This window comes from Desmodus rotundus, chromosome 12, assembly GCF_022682495.2.
Source record: "Desmodus rotundus isolate HL8 chromosome 12, HLdesRot8A.1, whole genome shotgun sequence".
Classification (NCBI taxonomy): domain Eukaryota; kingdom Metazoa; phylum Chordata; class Mammalia; order Chiroptera; family Phyllostomidae; genus Desmodus; species Desmodus rotundus.
Genome location: NC_071398.1, coordinates 14527741 through 14540904, shown reverse-complemented (window position 1 = coordinate 14540904; position 13164 = coordinate 14527741). Strand labels below are relative to the sequence as shown.

The 13164-nt window shown below is 43.3% G+C and overlaps 2 protein-coding genes and 1 long non-coding RNA gene across 4 annotated transcripts in view; 1 reads left to right on the top strand and 2 right to left on the bottom strand.

Moving 5' to 3' along the window:
• Nucleotides 1–3066, bottom strand: part of PHAF1 (phagophore assembly factor 1) — a 28255-nt gene extending 25189 nt beyond the window's left edge. The window contains exons 1-2 of the mRNA XM_024556220.4: nucleotides 2993–3066; nucleotides 2744–2864 (exon numbers count right to left, since the gene is read on the bottom strand). Of these exons, the coding sequence (XP_024411988.1) occupies nucleotides 2744–2807 (64 nt within the window). The 5' untranslated portion in view covers nucleotides 2808–2864; nucleotides 2993–3066. The remainder of the gene's footprint in view (nucleotides 1–2743; nucleotides 2865–2992) is intronic.
• An 87-nt stretch (nucleotides 3067–3153) lies between these two features.
• LOC123479308 (uncharacterized) lies at nucleotides 3154–9472 on the top strand. The gene is made up of 3 exons (XR_006654890.3): nucleotides 3154–3598; nucleotides 5949–6053; nucleotides 9355–9472. It is a non-coding gene; the product is annotated as an uncharacterized lncRNA (long non-coding RNA).
• CBFB (core-binding factor subunit beta) overlaps nucleotides 9467–13164 on the bottom strand; it is a 53763-nt gene continuing 50065 nt past the window's right edge. For both annotated transcript variants that reach the window (XM_053914678.2, XM_053914677.2), the window contains exon 6: nucleotides 9467–11725. In XM_053914678.2, the coding sequence (XP_053770653.1) occupies nucleotides 11703–11725 (23 nt within the window). In that variant the 3' untranslated portion in view covers nucleotides 9467–11702. The remainder of the gene's footprint in view (nucleotides 11726–13164) is intronic.

Here is a 13164-nt window from a genome sequence, read left to right as displayed (position 1 = left end):
CTGTAGGTTGATAAGAAGCCTTCCCTGAATTCCCTAGGTCAAGTCCCTTCTCCCCTTCCATAGCACCCTATGCAACCTCTACCTCATTACTGTAATCTTTCCTTCCCACTAGGCTAAGCTCTTCAGGGAATGACTGACTATTCCACTTATTGTTCGTAAGCAGAGTCCACAGAGATACATGCTGCCTTCAGTAAAGTGAGCTTTTGGTCTCTCTGAAACAAGGTAATTTCAGAAGACTGCTATTCTCCACTGACCCTTGAAATCTACCCTCTTTGGGCATTTAACACTAATTTAAGAAAAAAAAAAATCAGAGACATGCCTCCACACCAATGCATTCTGCAAATCTCATTGAAAACATTTTAAATTTGCACTGTCTTTACTCCACCACTGATCAAGCCATCAGTGGTATTCTCAGAGATTCCTCTTGGCCTAGGTTTTTCTGTCCCTGTGTTGCTGGCATTTCTCTAGTCTCCCACCATCAAACAAAGGCTAGGAAAGCAGCCAAGAAGTTGCATGCAGCTCCCCATTATGATGCCAGGCAGATGATGACAAGATCTAGATACATTTGCATTAGCACAGATTCCAAAAAGAAACTAGAGATAAAGCTGAGCCCACCCTCTGAAGAGCAGAGCAGTGGGAAGCAAGAAATCCCTTTCCACTACTTTTTATCATTTCTCCCATTCTGAGCCTCATCTGGCAAATGGAGATTTTGTTACACTGGTTGTGGTGACTTAAGCTGGTTCTCTAGCCTAGGAATGTAGTTCTAAAGCACAGATCCACTTCTTAGACCTAGCCCTACCTATCGCCCCAATTGTAGTTTAGGTATGTGAGGACTGGGGAGAAGGGTAAGAGGAAAAAATAAATAAAAAATTTTAAGCCTGGGGAAGTTAAATGACCACCATCTCTTAGGCAGAGAGGATTTTAAAATGTGGATTTTTTTAAAAAGATTTTATTTATTTATTTTTAGACAGAGGGGAAGGGAGGGAGGAAGAGAGGGAGAGAAACATCAATGTTTGTTTGCTTCTTGCATGCCCCCTACTGGGGCCCTGACCCGCAACCCAGGCATGTGCCCTGACTGGGAATTGAACCAGCGACCCTTTGGTTTGCAGGGCAGCACTCAATCCACTGAGCCACTCCAGCCAGGGCTAAAATGTGGACTTTTAAGACCCACAAAGGAAACATCAAGGCTCAGGCCCCCTTTATATGCCTTTCCCCAAAGTTCAATTCTGGACCCACTGTACAGAAATGCTCTTTTCACTGTTTTTGGTTGCTATTTAGACATTTTGAAAGAACTACCCAAAACCGTGACTCTTGGAAACTGGCAAAAGTTACAAATGGGAGTGAAGTTACCAAAACAGCAGTCGACAGAAGCAGCCTTGCTCTCCCACCTAGTTTTTTGGAAATCTTGGTCTCAACTGACATCTAATCACTGCTTTTAGCCAAGAAGACTGTACCACAACTTAGTCGCAGCATCAAGCGCACTTTGAAGCTATGGTTGCGGTTCTCATTCTGCCCTGTTAAGTCCTGGTATGAGCAGAAGCTGTGGGTGGGGAGACTCTTTCCTAACTAGAAGCCAAACGGCACCGGCGCGATGAATGGGTCTGGAGGCAAAGGTATCACTAGCCTCCCAAATCAAGCTCTTCTTGCTTCACAAGGGGCTGGGGTGTTTCACACCGGCTCCAAGTTCACGAAGAACTCTGCAGCAGTGGTGTAAATTATGAGAGTCGCTCCTACACCCCCGAGGAAGATTCTAGTCCAACTGACCACCTGCAGGGCCCAACCAACCACCTGTCCCGCCCCGTTTCTCACCTACCCTTTCTCCATAGATATGAGTCTTCCCGGTTCAAAGGTAAACTATGGCCCAATTGAGCAGCTGCCTCAGTCCAGTAGCCCAATTTAGTGTGACAAAAGTTCAGGCCCGCACAAGCACACACCACGAACACTAGCTCCCCAACCCCCTTCGCGGGCGCTGGAACATCCAAGCAAACACACACTGGGGTTCCTGAACGCAAATACTTGTACACAGAAAGGCAGTGACATTGGGGATGAGGACCAGCGGGCATCCCAAACCCAAAAGATTTCCAGAGTGCGCTCTCTACAAACTAAATGTTACTTTCCCCGAACGCCTGCTTCGTTCTCAGCTGAGGTCTGGGTTGGGGATTACGCCACGCACCGACCACGTGACAAAAGAGAAGGAAACAAGTCCGAAGTTCCTTTAACTCACAAGACTCTCCTCAAGCCCTCTGACCAGAGCCCCAGCGTCTCGCCCAGGGACGGGAGCCCAGGTTTCCCATTCCCAACCCACAGCCCAGAACAGCAGAGAGAGGCAGGCTGCTGTGGCGCTGGGGGAGCCTCAGTCACGTCTCGGCTCCGTCATCGGTGAAACGAGAACACAGTAACAACAGTGCCTACCCTTACCCCCCAAGAAGGCCGACCAGAGAGAACGACGCCGCAGCGGGCAGTGTTTGGGGCGTGTCGCTCGCTATTATTACTACCGTACCCGCCCGGGGACAGGCCCTGTCGAGACCCGAGGCGAGAGCGTCGGGGCCCCGCTGACAGGCAGACCGGCGGGCCCGGCCCGTGGGAGCAGGGGCCGAGTGCCCGGAGCCCCAAAAGCCAGAAGGGCGGAAGAGGCGAGGAGCCGCGAGCGCAGGACAGTGAGGGGTCAGAGGCCAGAGGCGGGAAGGGCGCGGAGGGAAGTAGGGACCGGCGAGCAGGGGTCCTGGGGGCGCCCCACACTTACCCAGCGTGAACTCCCATTGCTCGTTCCCCAGAGAGCGTTCGGGGACCACCTCCAGGTCCAGCATTGGTTCGGCTCGCCGGGCCGGGCCGGCCTCCCCGCGGCAGCGCAGACGGGACCGGAGCTGCGGAGACAAAGCGGCAGCTGAGCCCTCTCCCCGCCGTCCCTCGGGGGTCCTGCTCCCCAAGTCCTCCCCGGTGGCCAGGAGCACCGGCCCGCCACCACACCACACCTCAGCTCACTTCGCCTCACCTCACACCAGCAGCAGCCGCGGTACTAGGGGTAGCGGCCGCAGCGGCAGCGTCTGCGGCAAAAGTGGCGTGCGGGGCCGTAAAGTGTGGCGAGGGCGGGATTTCAGCCGCAGGGGCGGAGCCGAAGGCGGAGTCGCGCACGCGCAAACTGCGGGCCGGGCTCCTGTGACAGTCTGGGCGGCGGCAGGCGGAGGCCTGGCGGTCCCCTCCGGAAGAGCCGGGAAGCGGAGCCCGGTACGCCGTGAATCCCCACATCTGCACACCGCGCCGCACACGTCTCACACTTCCAAACAGGGATGTGTCCACCACGCAACACAACATGTGACATGGTTATACAACCCCCATCTGCCGTCTACGCGCACGTCCCACACGTTCAATGGGAGCAAAAGGCGAGTTCCGAAGGCGCACTGTGTGAGGCCCAGCAGGGACGGAGGACGCGGAGCCCCGGGGCCCAGGGCCCGCGGGCGCACACCCATCCCCGGTTTGGGCCGAGACTGACGCCGGCCGCAGCTGCCTCTGTTTGTCCAGGAATGGCTCCTTCTTTATCCGGCCGCTCCTGGGGCTCGGTTGGAACTCGAAGCGAGTGCGGAGTGTGCTCAGATTCTGTGTAGGTGGTGGTGGTGGGGGGGGGGCAGGAGTTAGGGGAGAAAAATAGGTAGAAGGGTGAGGAGCTAGTCCGGGCCTCCCGGCTGACCACAAAGAGATGTGCGCAATTCCTCTCCAACTTCCCTACCCTAGGGGCCGGGACCCGAGGTCGCCAACTGTAGCTCAGTCTCAAGCCAGAACTAGCTTTGCCGCCAACACTGTGTGTCTAGACCAAACCTCTAGTGCTCTTTGTGCCTCAGTTTCTCCATCTACAAGTCGGAGGAAGGGACTCCTTTAACCTGTTCAGCCTGAGCTTTTGGCCCAGGCCAAACATAAAAGGCAACCAGGTCTCTTCTGGACTTAAAAGCCTTTACGGATTCTCACAACCTCCGTGAGGCGTAAGCGTATACCTCATTACAGGCGAAAAAATGAGGCCCAGACAGGTTAAAGAGGTCTTGTGGTCCTAGGTGGTGGAACCCAAGTTCTTTCTTTTGCATTGCCCCTTGAAGGTTATTAGTAGGGTTTTTGTGTTTAGGAAAAGTTAGTTGGGCAGCTGGCCTGCCTGGAGGGATAAGAAGACCTGGAGGGGGTTGGGGGGAGAGAACTTCTAAGGTTGTTTAGGATTAATTTTAGTCAAAATGTCTGAATTGAACTTAAATCCAATCAGACTAGGAATTGTTCTTCTATTCAAAAACATTTGGAGAAATGTATTTCTGGTAAACAAAGTGGGGTGGGACAGGTTGGGTGGGGTATGGCAGAGGAAAGACAAAGAGAAGGAGAAAGCCACATACTCTAAATAATTATGTAAAAAAGGATTTTTAGTTTGGAAAACTCAAGAAACAGGAAGAACAAGGTTGGAGAGGCCCCTGTTGGGCTAATAGGCAGGTAAGTTTCTGTGAACAATGTCGGTCCACAAATGGTCATCTTTGCTCATCGTGCTATCCCCAAACCTTTGGCTTAATTGTGATCCACCCAGGGTTTTGTCAGGAGTCCAAATGACAGCTTTGGGATGGTGGTCTGGGAGGAGGCCACAGGCCAAAGGTTGGTACACAGAGTAGAAGCAGGAGGTGCCAAATTGGCCAAATTGGGAGAATGTCAGAACCCCTCCTCCAGAGGGCAGCTGGGGATGTTCAGAAATATTGATAAGAGTGTATTTAGCAAGCACAGGCAATCGCCGAGGCAGCCTAAGCCAAAAGAATTGGACGGACAGGCTCAGGCTAGATAGTGTTTAAGCACATGGATTAGGAATTTGAATCCCAGTTCTGCCATTTAATAGTTTTGTGCTTTGAGCAAATTGCTTCACTTCTCCATGCCTTTCTTTCCTCATCTGTAAAATGATCACACCTCAGCCTTGGCTGGTGTGGCTCAGTAGGTTGAGTGCCGGCCTGCAAACTGAAAGGTCAGTTCGATTCCCAGTCAGGGCACATGCCTGGGTTTCAGGCCAGGTTCCCAGTAGGGGGTGTGCAAGAGGCAGCCAATTTCTGTTTCTCTGGCATACTGATGTTTCCCTTCACGTCTCTCTAAAAATAAATAAAATCTTAAAAAAACCCAAAAATAATATGATCATACCTCAAAGCTGTGTTAGGAGGACTGCACTTATAGGAGTGTCTGACTTACAGGTAAATGCTTTGTAACAAATTTTTAAAAATTCAAATAGTGACAGAAATGATGGAGTTTATTGGTAGAATCTATAGGTTGGATGTAGGATATGAGGGAGAAAAGGAGTCAAAAATCAAAACACCGGTTTCCAGCTTGGGTAGCTGCTGGATGGTGATGTCACTCAGGCAGGAAAGAGCCTGGGGGAACTAATACTGGAGGCTGGGAGGATGCTAATACTTCTGTTAAAGCTCACAGGTGCCCTAGTCTGTGTGACTCACAGCATCATGCCATAAACCAAAAGGTCTCAGGTTCAATTCCCATTCACACACATGCCTGGGTTGCAGGTTTGGTTCCTGGTTGGGGCATGTGCAAGAGGCAACCAATCTGGTATTTCTTTCTCCCTCCCTCCCACCTTTCCTCACTTTCCCTCAATAAGCTTGTCTTTGGCTGAGGATTTAAACAAAACAAAACAAAACTGTCACGTCACAACTTAGAAGGCAGGAATGTACAAAGTTTCAAGTTCTAGGTGAGAAGCCCTAGGTGAAAAGCTTAGAAAACAGAATCTTAGTACTGTGGTTACTATTGGTTGCATTTGTCAGGGTAAAAAAAAACAACACAACACTTTGAAAGTAAAAGGTAACTGCATCCATGGATAGGAAACACATTAAAACACAGAATCCTTGACCCCCACCCCCAGACATACTGAGGAAAAAGGGGGGGTGGCCATAGCTCTGATCATTAGAGCTATTCATAAATATTTTGACTTTTTGCAGGCAAAAAGTAGGACTGCAGTTCCCTGCCCAGGTGAAGTTGGACATGGCCCTGTTATTTTGTACCTCCAATAAAATGTAAACGGAAGTCATGTGTGTCAATTTCAGGTGGGTTTTAAAATCCAGTGCCCTTTTCATTACACTGTCTTCTTGGCTTTGTCACATGGCTGTCAATGTTCCAGAGACTGTTCTCTCAGCTTAGGTCAACCACTGATGAGTATTTAGCAAATAAGAAATGTCTGTAAGCCAATAAAAATTTGGGGGTGTTAAGGCAATGCCACCAGCCAATCATGGTGAGAAAAACTGGGAAAATTATGTGATGCCTCCTGTACTTGCTTCTCTGGTCAGAAATGTCTCCAATGCTCACTAAACCATCCTTAATCTTTGTAACCATGTGATCAGTGGGACTGACATTCTGCTAGTTTTGTTCTTTCCAATCAACTCAAAGGAGCTTTATTAAGATTCCATTCCCTCAAACTCACAACCCATCAGTAGCTTCAAGTTTGCTCTTGGAAACAGTCCAAAGATTTTAACATGGCTGGAAAAGCCCACCCAGCACTGCTTGCAACCCCTTATCCCGGCCTCTGCACACCCTTTCGATTCTTCTAGCTGCTGCAGCCCACGCCATTCCACGTTCCAGGCATACTCACTGCCTAGTTTCTCAAACTTGGCCGTGCTCTTAGCCTGCCTACTTGTAATTCTTTTGTCACCTTCTCTTTGCTGGCAGTGTCTGCCATCCTTCAGATTTCAGCTCAAATGTCTCTGAGAAGCCTTTTTTGACCACCCAGACCAGGTCAGATGTACCCTGTAACAGCCAGTACTTCCAATAACTTAAATGTTATTACTGCTTTTGGTCAGTTTTTGAGCTAGACTGTAGGTTCCCCGAGGTCAGAGACGATGTCTGTTTTGGGCACTGAATATACATTTTTTCCCCCTAAATGATCCTAGAGAGTAAAGTAATCCTACTTTGTTTTAATCTGGAAAAAAAAAAAAACCAGTAATAGTAAGCCTGAATACTTTTTTAAACTTATTTTTCCTTTTGTCATATGATCTGTCCTCTGCCCACTCAAAATCTGAATATTGATGTGAGCCAATATATGCTATTAAAAATTTGTAGTAGCACTAAAAAATTAACTTTTTATTTAACCCAATATATCAAATATTAACTCATATATAAAAATATTCCTATGTAATCAAAAGCAATTAGTGAAATATCCTACATTCCTTTTTTGGGTGTACTGGGTCTTTGCTATTTGGTATTTTACATTAGCAGTTCATCTCCAACTCTGACACTAAATTTTCAAAGGGTTAAGTGAAATGTAGCCCTCTTAAAACAAAGCTTTGTTTAACAGAAAAATATTTAACACTGCCTGAGTTTTAACAGTTTAAAAATAAAAAGTTGTTTCTTGGTTGTACTAGCCTTATCTCAAATGCTCAATAGCCACGTGGCTGGTAGCTACCATATCAGATTATTTTCTCTAATAAAAAATTTCCCTCCATCTGATCTCACATTTCCCAATGTTTCTGACCTGAATAAGGCAAATAAAACACTTAATTCTAAGTTGCTTAAATTATTCTAACCAAAAGTTGACTAATACAGTGACTTGCCTGATTATCCTATATTTAAACAAACCGAACTGCCACTTTCACCCATGGTCCTACTCTACAATTCTAGTTTTCTAGCCTTGAAACATTTTTGAAAGGCTATGTATGTATATATGGTGGTGATGCAAGAAACTGATGCTTTCTAGGGGGAATCGTGCCTTGAAATCTGCCTGCAAAAGAATGAAAGCCTATCTTTAAAAAACATTTGGAAGATCAAAACACCAATGTTGTCTTGTATATACATACAGATGTGGCAATATAGCGGTGGTGGTTTAATTCCGCCCCCCCCCCTCCCCGCCGCCCTACCAGCTGGAGTGGCTCAGTTGGGCATTGTCCTGCAAACCCAAAGACTGCTTGTTCGATTCCGGGTCATGGTGGGTGCCTGGGTTTCTGCCTGGGCCCCAGTTCCTGGTCCCATTGGGGGGGGTGAGATCAGATCAATGCTTCGCTGTGCTTCTCTAGCACATCAATGTTTCTTTCCCTCTCTTTCTCCCTCCAAAAATCATTAACTTCAAAAAATAAATCTTTTATTTTTTGACTTAGACATACACACCAACTTGTTCTATTTGTGCATTCATTGGTTGCTTCTTGCTTGTGCCCCGACAGGGGATCGAATCCACAATCTTGATGTATTTGGACGGCACTCTAACGGAACTACCTCTACCTGGCCAGGGCTGACACTGTGGTGGTTCTAGAAGTATGTCCACAAACTCTGATATCCCACCCTTTGAGAGATAAAGCTTAATATTCCACCCTTTGAGTGTGGGCCTGACCAAGTGACTCACTTCTAACATATAGAATATGGCAACCCCAGATTAGGTTATGAAAAAGACTGTGGCTTTCATCATGGGCATGCAATCTTCCTTGGATCACTTGTTCTGGGAGAAGGCAGCTGCCAAGCTGTGAGCTGCCCTGTGGAGACACACGAAGGAGGTCTCCATCCCAATACCTAGCAAGGAATCAAGGGCTTTCATCCAATGGTCTGTGAGAAACTCAGGCCAGTCAATGACCACATGAGTGGGCCTGGAAAGGGATCCTTCAGTCATAGTCAAGCCTTAAGATGACTTTATAGTCATAAGGCCTGGCTGACAACTTGAATCTTAACTTTGAGAGTCTTGGACCAGACCACTGAACTTAGCTTCTTCCAGATTTCTGACCCACAGAATCTGTAAGATGATGTTTATTGTTTTATGCTTCTAAGTTTGGGGCAATGTGTTATGCAGCAATGGGATATTCATAAAACAGCCTATGGCTTAAAAAAGCTCACTGCCAAATGAAGCGTAAATCAAGTAAGATACTTTTCCCAAGCAGCCCAAAAAGGAGAATATCCAAATACCTGTTTCCAGAGGTGATTCAACAACTTTTGAAATTAACCCGGAGTATGAGTTTCATTAAAAAATATTTGTCATTGACAGTAAGTCTGATGGCAGCAAGTAAATATTTTCATATGGACCAAGCTTAAAGATTGCTTCTGAAGTAATTTTGGGGTGTGGGAAAATGCCAAGAAAAGCCCTTAGAATGTGTGATATAACACCAGCACAAGCAAAGCGTATATTGCTAAAATGACTAGCTTAAAAGGTGGTACTAATTTGAATATGTAATTTTTGGAATTCTTTCCCCCCTCCAAGGTGACGTCACTACTCTATAGTCATATCTTGCTGGGTGGGTAAATTAAGCGAGATGTTTTGAAAACCATAATATACAATGGGAAATTAGTATTCTTTGTGACATTTACATTAAAGGTTTTCTTTGGAATTAGGAGAAATAACCACTAGATGCCACTGTTTTTTTTTTTTTTTTAAAGGTTACAAAGGAGGATGAAAGAACTATTCAGAAACAACAAAATCAATTTTCATGTCATAATGAACAACAGAACAGAAATTTTTGGATTATGTCAATAAAAAGCCAAGACCCTGTTTTCACTACACAGAAGTTTATTGTGAAAGTAAATTAAACATACAAACACACATTATGGCTAATGGTGGCAAAAGCAATCTGGTAGGTTAAGGCAAGTTTTAATGGAGATGAATTTAGAAAAGATGACGCAATGATGTAATTCTGTTTAAATATAGATTATGGAAAAATATCAAATTGCATCAATAACTTAATAAAAGTAGTTTCAAAGCCTGCACTATCAGAAAAAAAGAGCTCATGATCTTAATGCCAGCATTAAGACAGATGGAAGCAGCACTGTGCTAAATGACAGGAAAAATTCAGTATTTACAGAATGGCAACATTAACATTTAATAACATTTGATCGTAGTTACTGGTGGACTAAAAGCCCTTAGCTAGAAGCAATAGAGAAGAATGTACCATCATCATCACGTTATTAAAAAAAAATTTAAGTGCAGAAGTCAAAAACCAAGGAGCTCTGTGAGGAAGTAACCTTAAAACACCACTGTAAGGACCACTTAAAAGGAGATTCCCTCAGGGGATGTTAGGGCACTGAGTGTGTAAACATGTGAGCTGTACAACACCAAATAGCAACCACTTCATTTATAGTACTCAGATACACAAGATCAGCATGGTCTTTTATGATGTATCACTGTTTATAACAATTTAAACACACTCCTTACCATGCATGACTTCAAATATATAACAAACACTTTTATTCTGAGATACAGGATATGTTTATGAGACCTATATACAATGAAAGTCACACCTTCCTCATCAATCAAGTATATATATATGTTTTAAATGCAATGAGTGACCTTATTCAGACTTCAATTCATTTCCTGAACTGACCATGTCAGTTTTCAAACTCTTTAAAATAATGCCATTCTATTATGATAAAATACATTTTTGCAAAAATTCAGAAATGCAGTAACATTTAATGAATGTGACCATGAAAAATATTTGTAAGGAGGTACCAAATGACTTAGCACTTTTTTTCCAGTCTTGTATTAAAACAAACAAAGTTGCATTCAATTTGACAGTGAGCCTGTTTAAAAAATATTCTCATACTAATTCATCTCAAAAGGTTCTATTAATAGTCCTTTTGGAAAACACCATATATATAACCTGTGAATTTGTTTTCATAATAATTAATGGAAGAAAATGTATTCTCTGCACAGATGAACATTTTCTCTCTAAGACTAATCTTTTATCATCCAGCATTGTTTTTACAAAAGCATGCATTATAAAATACATAAAAGCAAATATCTTAAACATGATTTTAATACATTATCACCCTTGTAGCTGATTCATCACTGTCTCCAGTTTAATATGCTGTTACATATATGAAGAAGCTCCAGTATCCCTTTTCTGATTGACTTAAAAAAAAAAAAATCCCTGAATGAAACAGAAGCCAGCCTGCGACTTCTTTAGGCATTTCAGTAGAATAGTATCATCTATGGAGAGTATCTCCAAGAAATTCATGATTATAGAACAAAATCTAAAACAGATTAGGGCAGATTAAGAGTTAATGCCAATTAAAAACTTTTATGTTTAAAAAGGAAAGAAAAGGAGCTGATTATCAACATGTAAAAGGATACTGCAACTTTAACAACTGTAAACTTTGTTAGAAGGCTGTGGCAGACAGCTCTATGCTACTAGGTTTTTAGCTTGTAAATAATGCAAACATATCAGCAGTTTTAAGATGCCATAGACAATAAAAACACAAAAGAAAATGGGGGAAAACAAAACAAAAACCAGGAATGCCTAGATGAAGTGAGGCTGTATAACCAACACGTCTGAAATCACAAAAAAAGAAAAATTAGAGAAACTGATTAGGGAAAAAAAACCTCTGATAAAAATTTTAATTTCTTGACTTGTTCTAAAATGACATGAACTTTTAAATTAAAATGGAGGGGAAAAGGAGCTTTACAAATAGATAGTTTCAACTCACTAAAATAATGCCAACAAGGTAAGCTTGCATAGAAAACAAATTAAAAATATTACTGGCTACATGCATACAAAATTAGAGATGCAGGTACAATCATAGTGCAAAACCATGGCAGTCTGCGATGTCTTGTTACTGCCTAAGGTTAAGAAATAGACTGTAGTACCTCCAGTTATCACAGTTTCTGGTCTTTTAATCAATTATTTTTGCTGACTAGAAACAATGTATATGTAAAGATTGGGGAGCACATCTGCTGTGCTACTAATTAACGAAGTTTGAGGTCATCACCACCACCTAAACTGGAACCAGGACTAGGGTCTTGTTGTCTTCTTGCCTGAAATGACAAAAAATCATAGTTTGTGGTCAAAACACGTTTGAAAATCAAAGTGCTACATAAATAAAAGACAATAGCACACAAGAAAAGTTTGCAACTCAAGTATTTTCAGCCAATATCTCTCCACATGTAAGAGGAAAATAACTATATAAATCATGTATGAAACATTTGACTAGTTTCCTTAAATTTAAAAAACATCATCAAAATATGTACCATGTATAAAAGAACAATGAATCTATTGATACACTTACTGTTTTGGGACTAAAAGGTTTAACTTTAACATATCATCCAATCACCTTAGAAGCAAACTTTCCCTTTTAGTAATAGCTGACACTTACGAGCACCAACTATACACTTGGAACTGTTCTAAGCACTTTCCAAGGATGAACTAACTTAATCCCTGCCAAACATCCATAACATAGTTGCTATTTTTTATCTATTTTACAAATGAAGAAAAATGGTTGAAAAATGTAGTGAACTTCATCTCTTACTGAATTCCTTCTCTGCCACCAGAGCTTGAACTAAAAATCTCCACACCTCACGAAATAAAATCCAGCCCTGGCTCAGTGGATTGAACGTCGGACTGCAAACTGAAAGCTCACCAGTTTGATTCCCAGTCAGGGCACATGCCTGGGTTGCGGGCCAGGTCCCCAGTTGGGGGAGTATGAGAGGCAAACGATTGCTGTTTCTCTCTCTCTCTTTCTCCCTCCCTTCCTCTCCCTGTAAAAATAAGTAAGTAACATCTTGGGAAAAAAAAGAAATAAAATCCAGAATCACTATGGATAAAGTATTGTCTCAAAAGCAAAAAGAGAAATGTAAAATTAGAGTCCTTGGTGCACCACACACTGATGTTTCTCTCCCTCCCTTCCCCTCTCTAAAAATAAATTTAAAAAAAGATTTTATTTAGTTATTTTTAGAGAGGGGAAGGGAGGGAGAAAGAAAGGGAGAAAAACATTGATGTGTGTTGAGAGACATCAATTGGTTGCCTCTCACATGCCCCGAACTGTGGACCCAGCCCACAACCCAGGTGTGTGCCCTGACTGGGAATCGAACTGGTGACCTTTCACTTTGTAGGCCGAACTCAATCCACTGAGCCACATCAGCCAGGGCTTGATTTTAATTCTTAATATCTAAAACAGTGATTAGAGCATTCCTGACCTTCAAAGAAACATCTCAGCAAGTCACACTTGTACTGTAAGATCAAATTCAGTCAGAAGCTCCAGCTATGTCATCATTTCTCAAAAGGATTATGTTGTTTAGACAGAAATGACATTGCTTTATTCACTTTAAATAAATCAAATAAAATCCACCATTAACTTCAGTAATCTTTCTTACAAATTTTTATATATTTCTCTTAGCAGACCTTAACTATTTTTTATTAGCAGACTGCACAATGACTAAATTTTAGTACACCCTTTTAATTAACTAGTCAGGTTAAA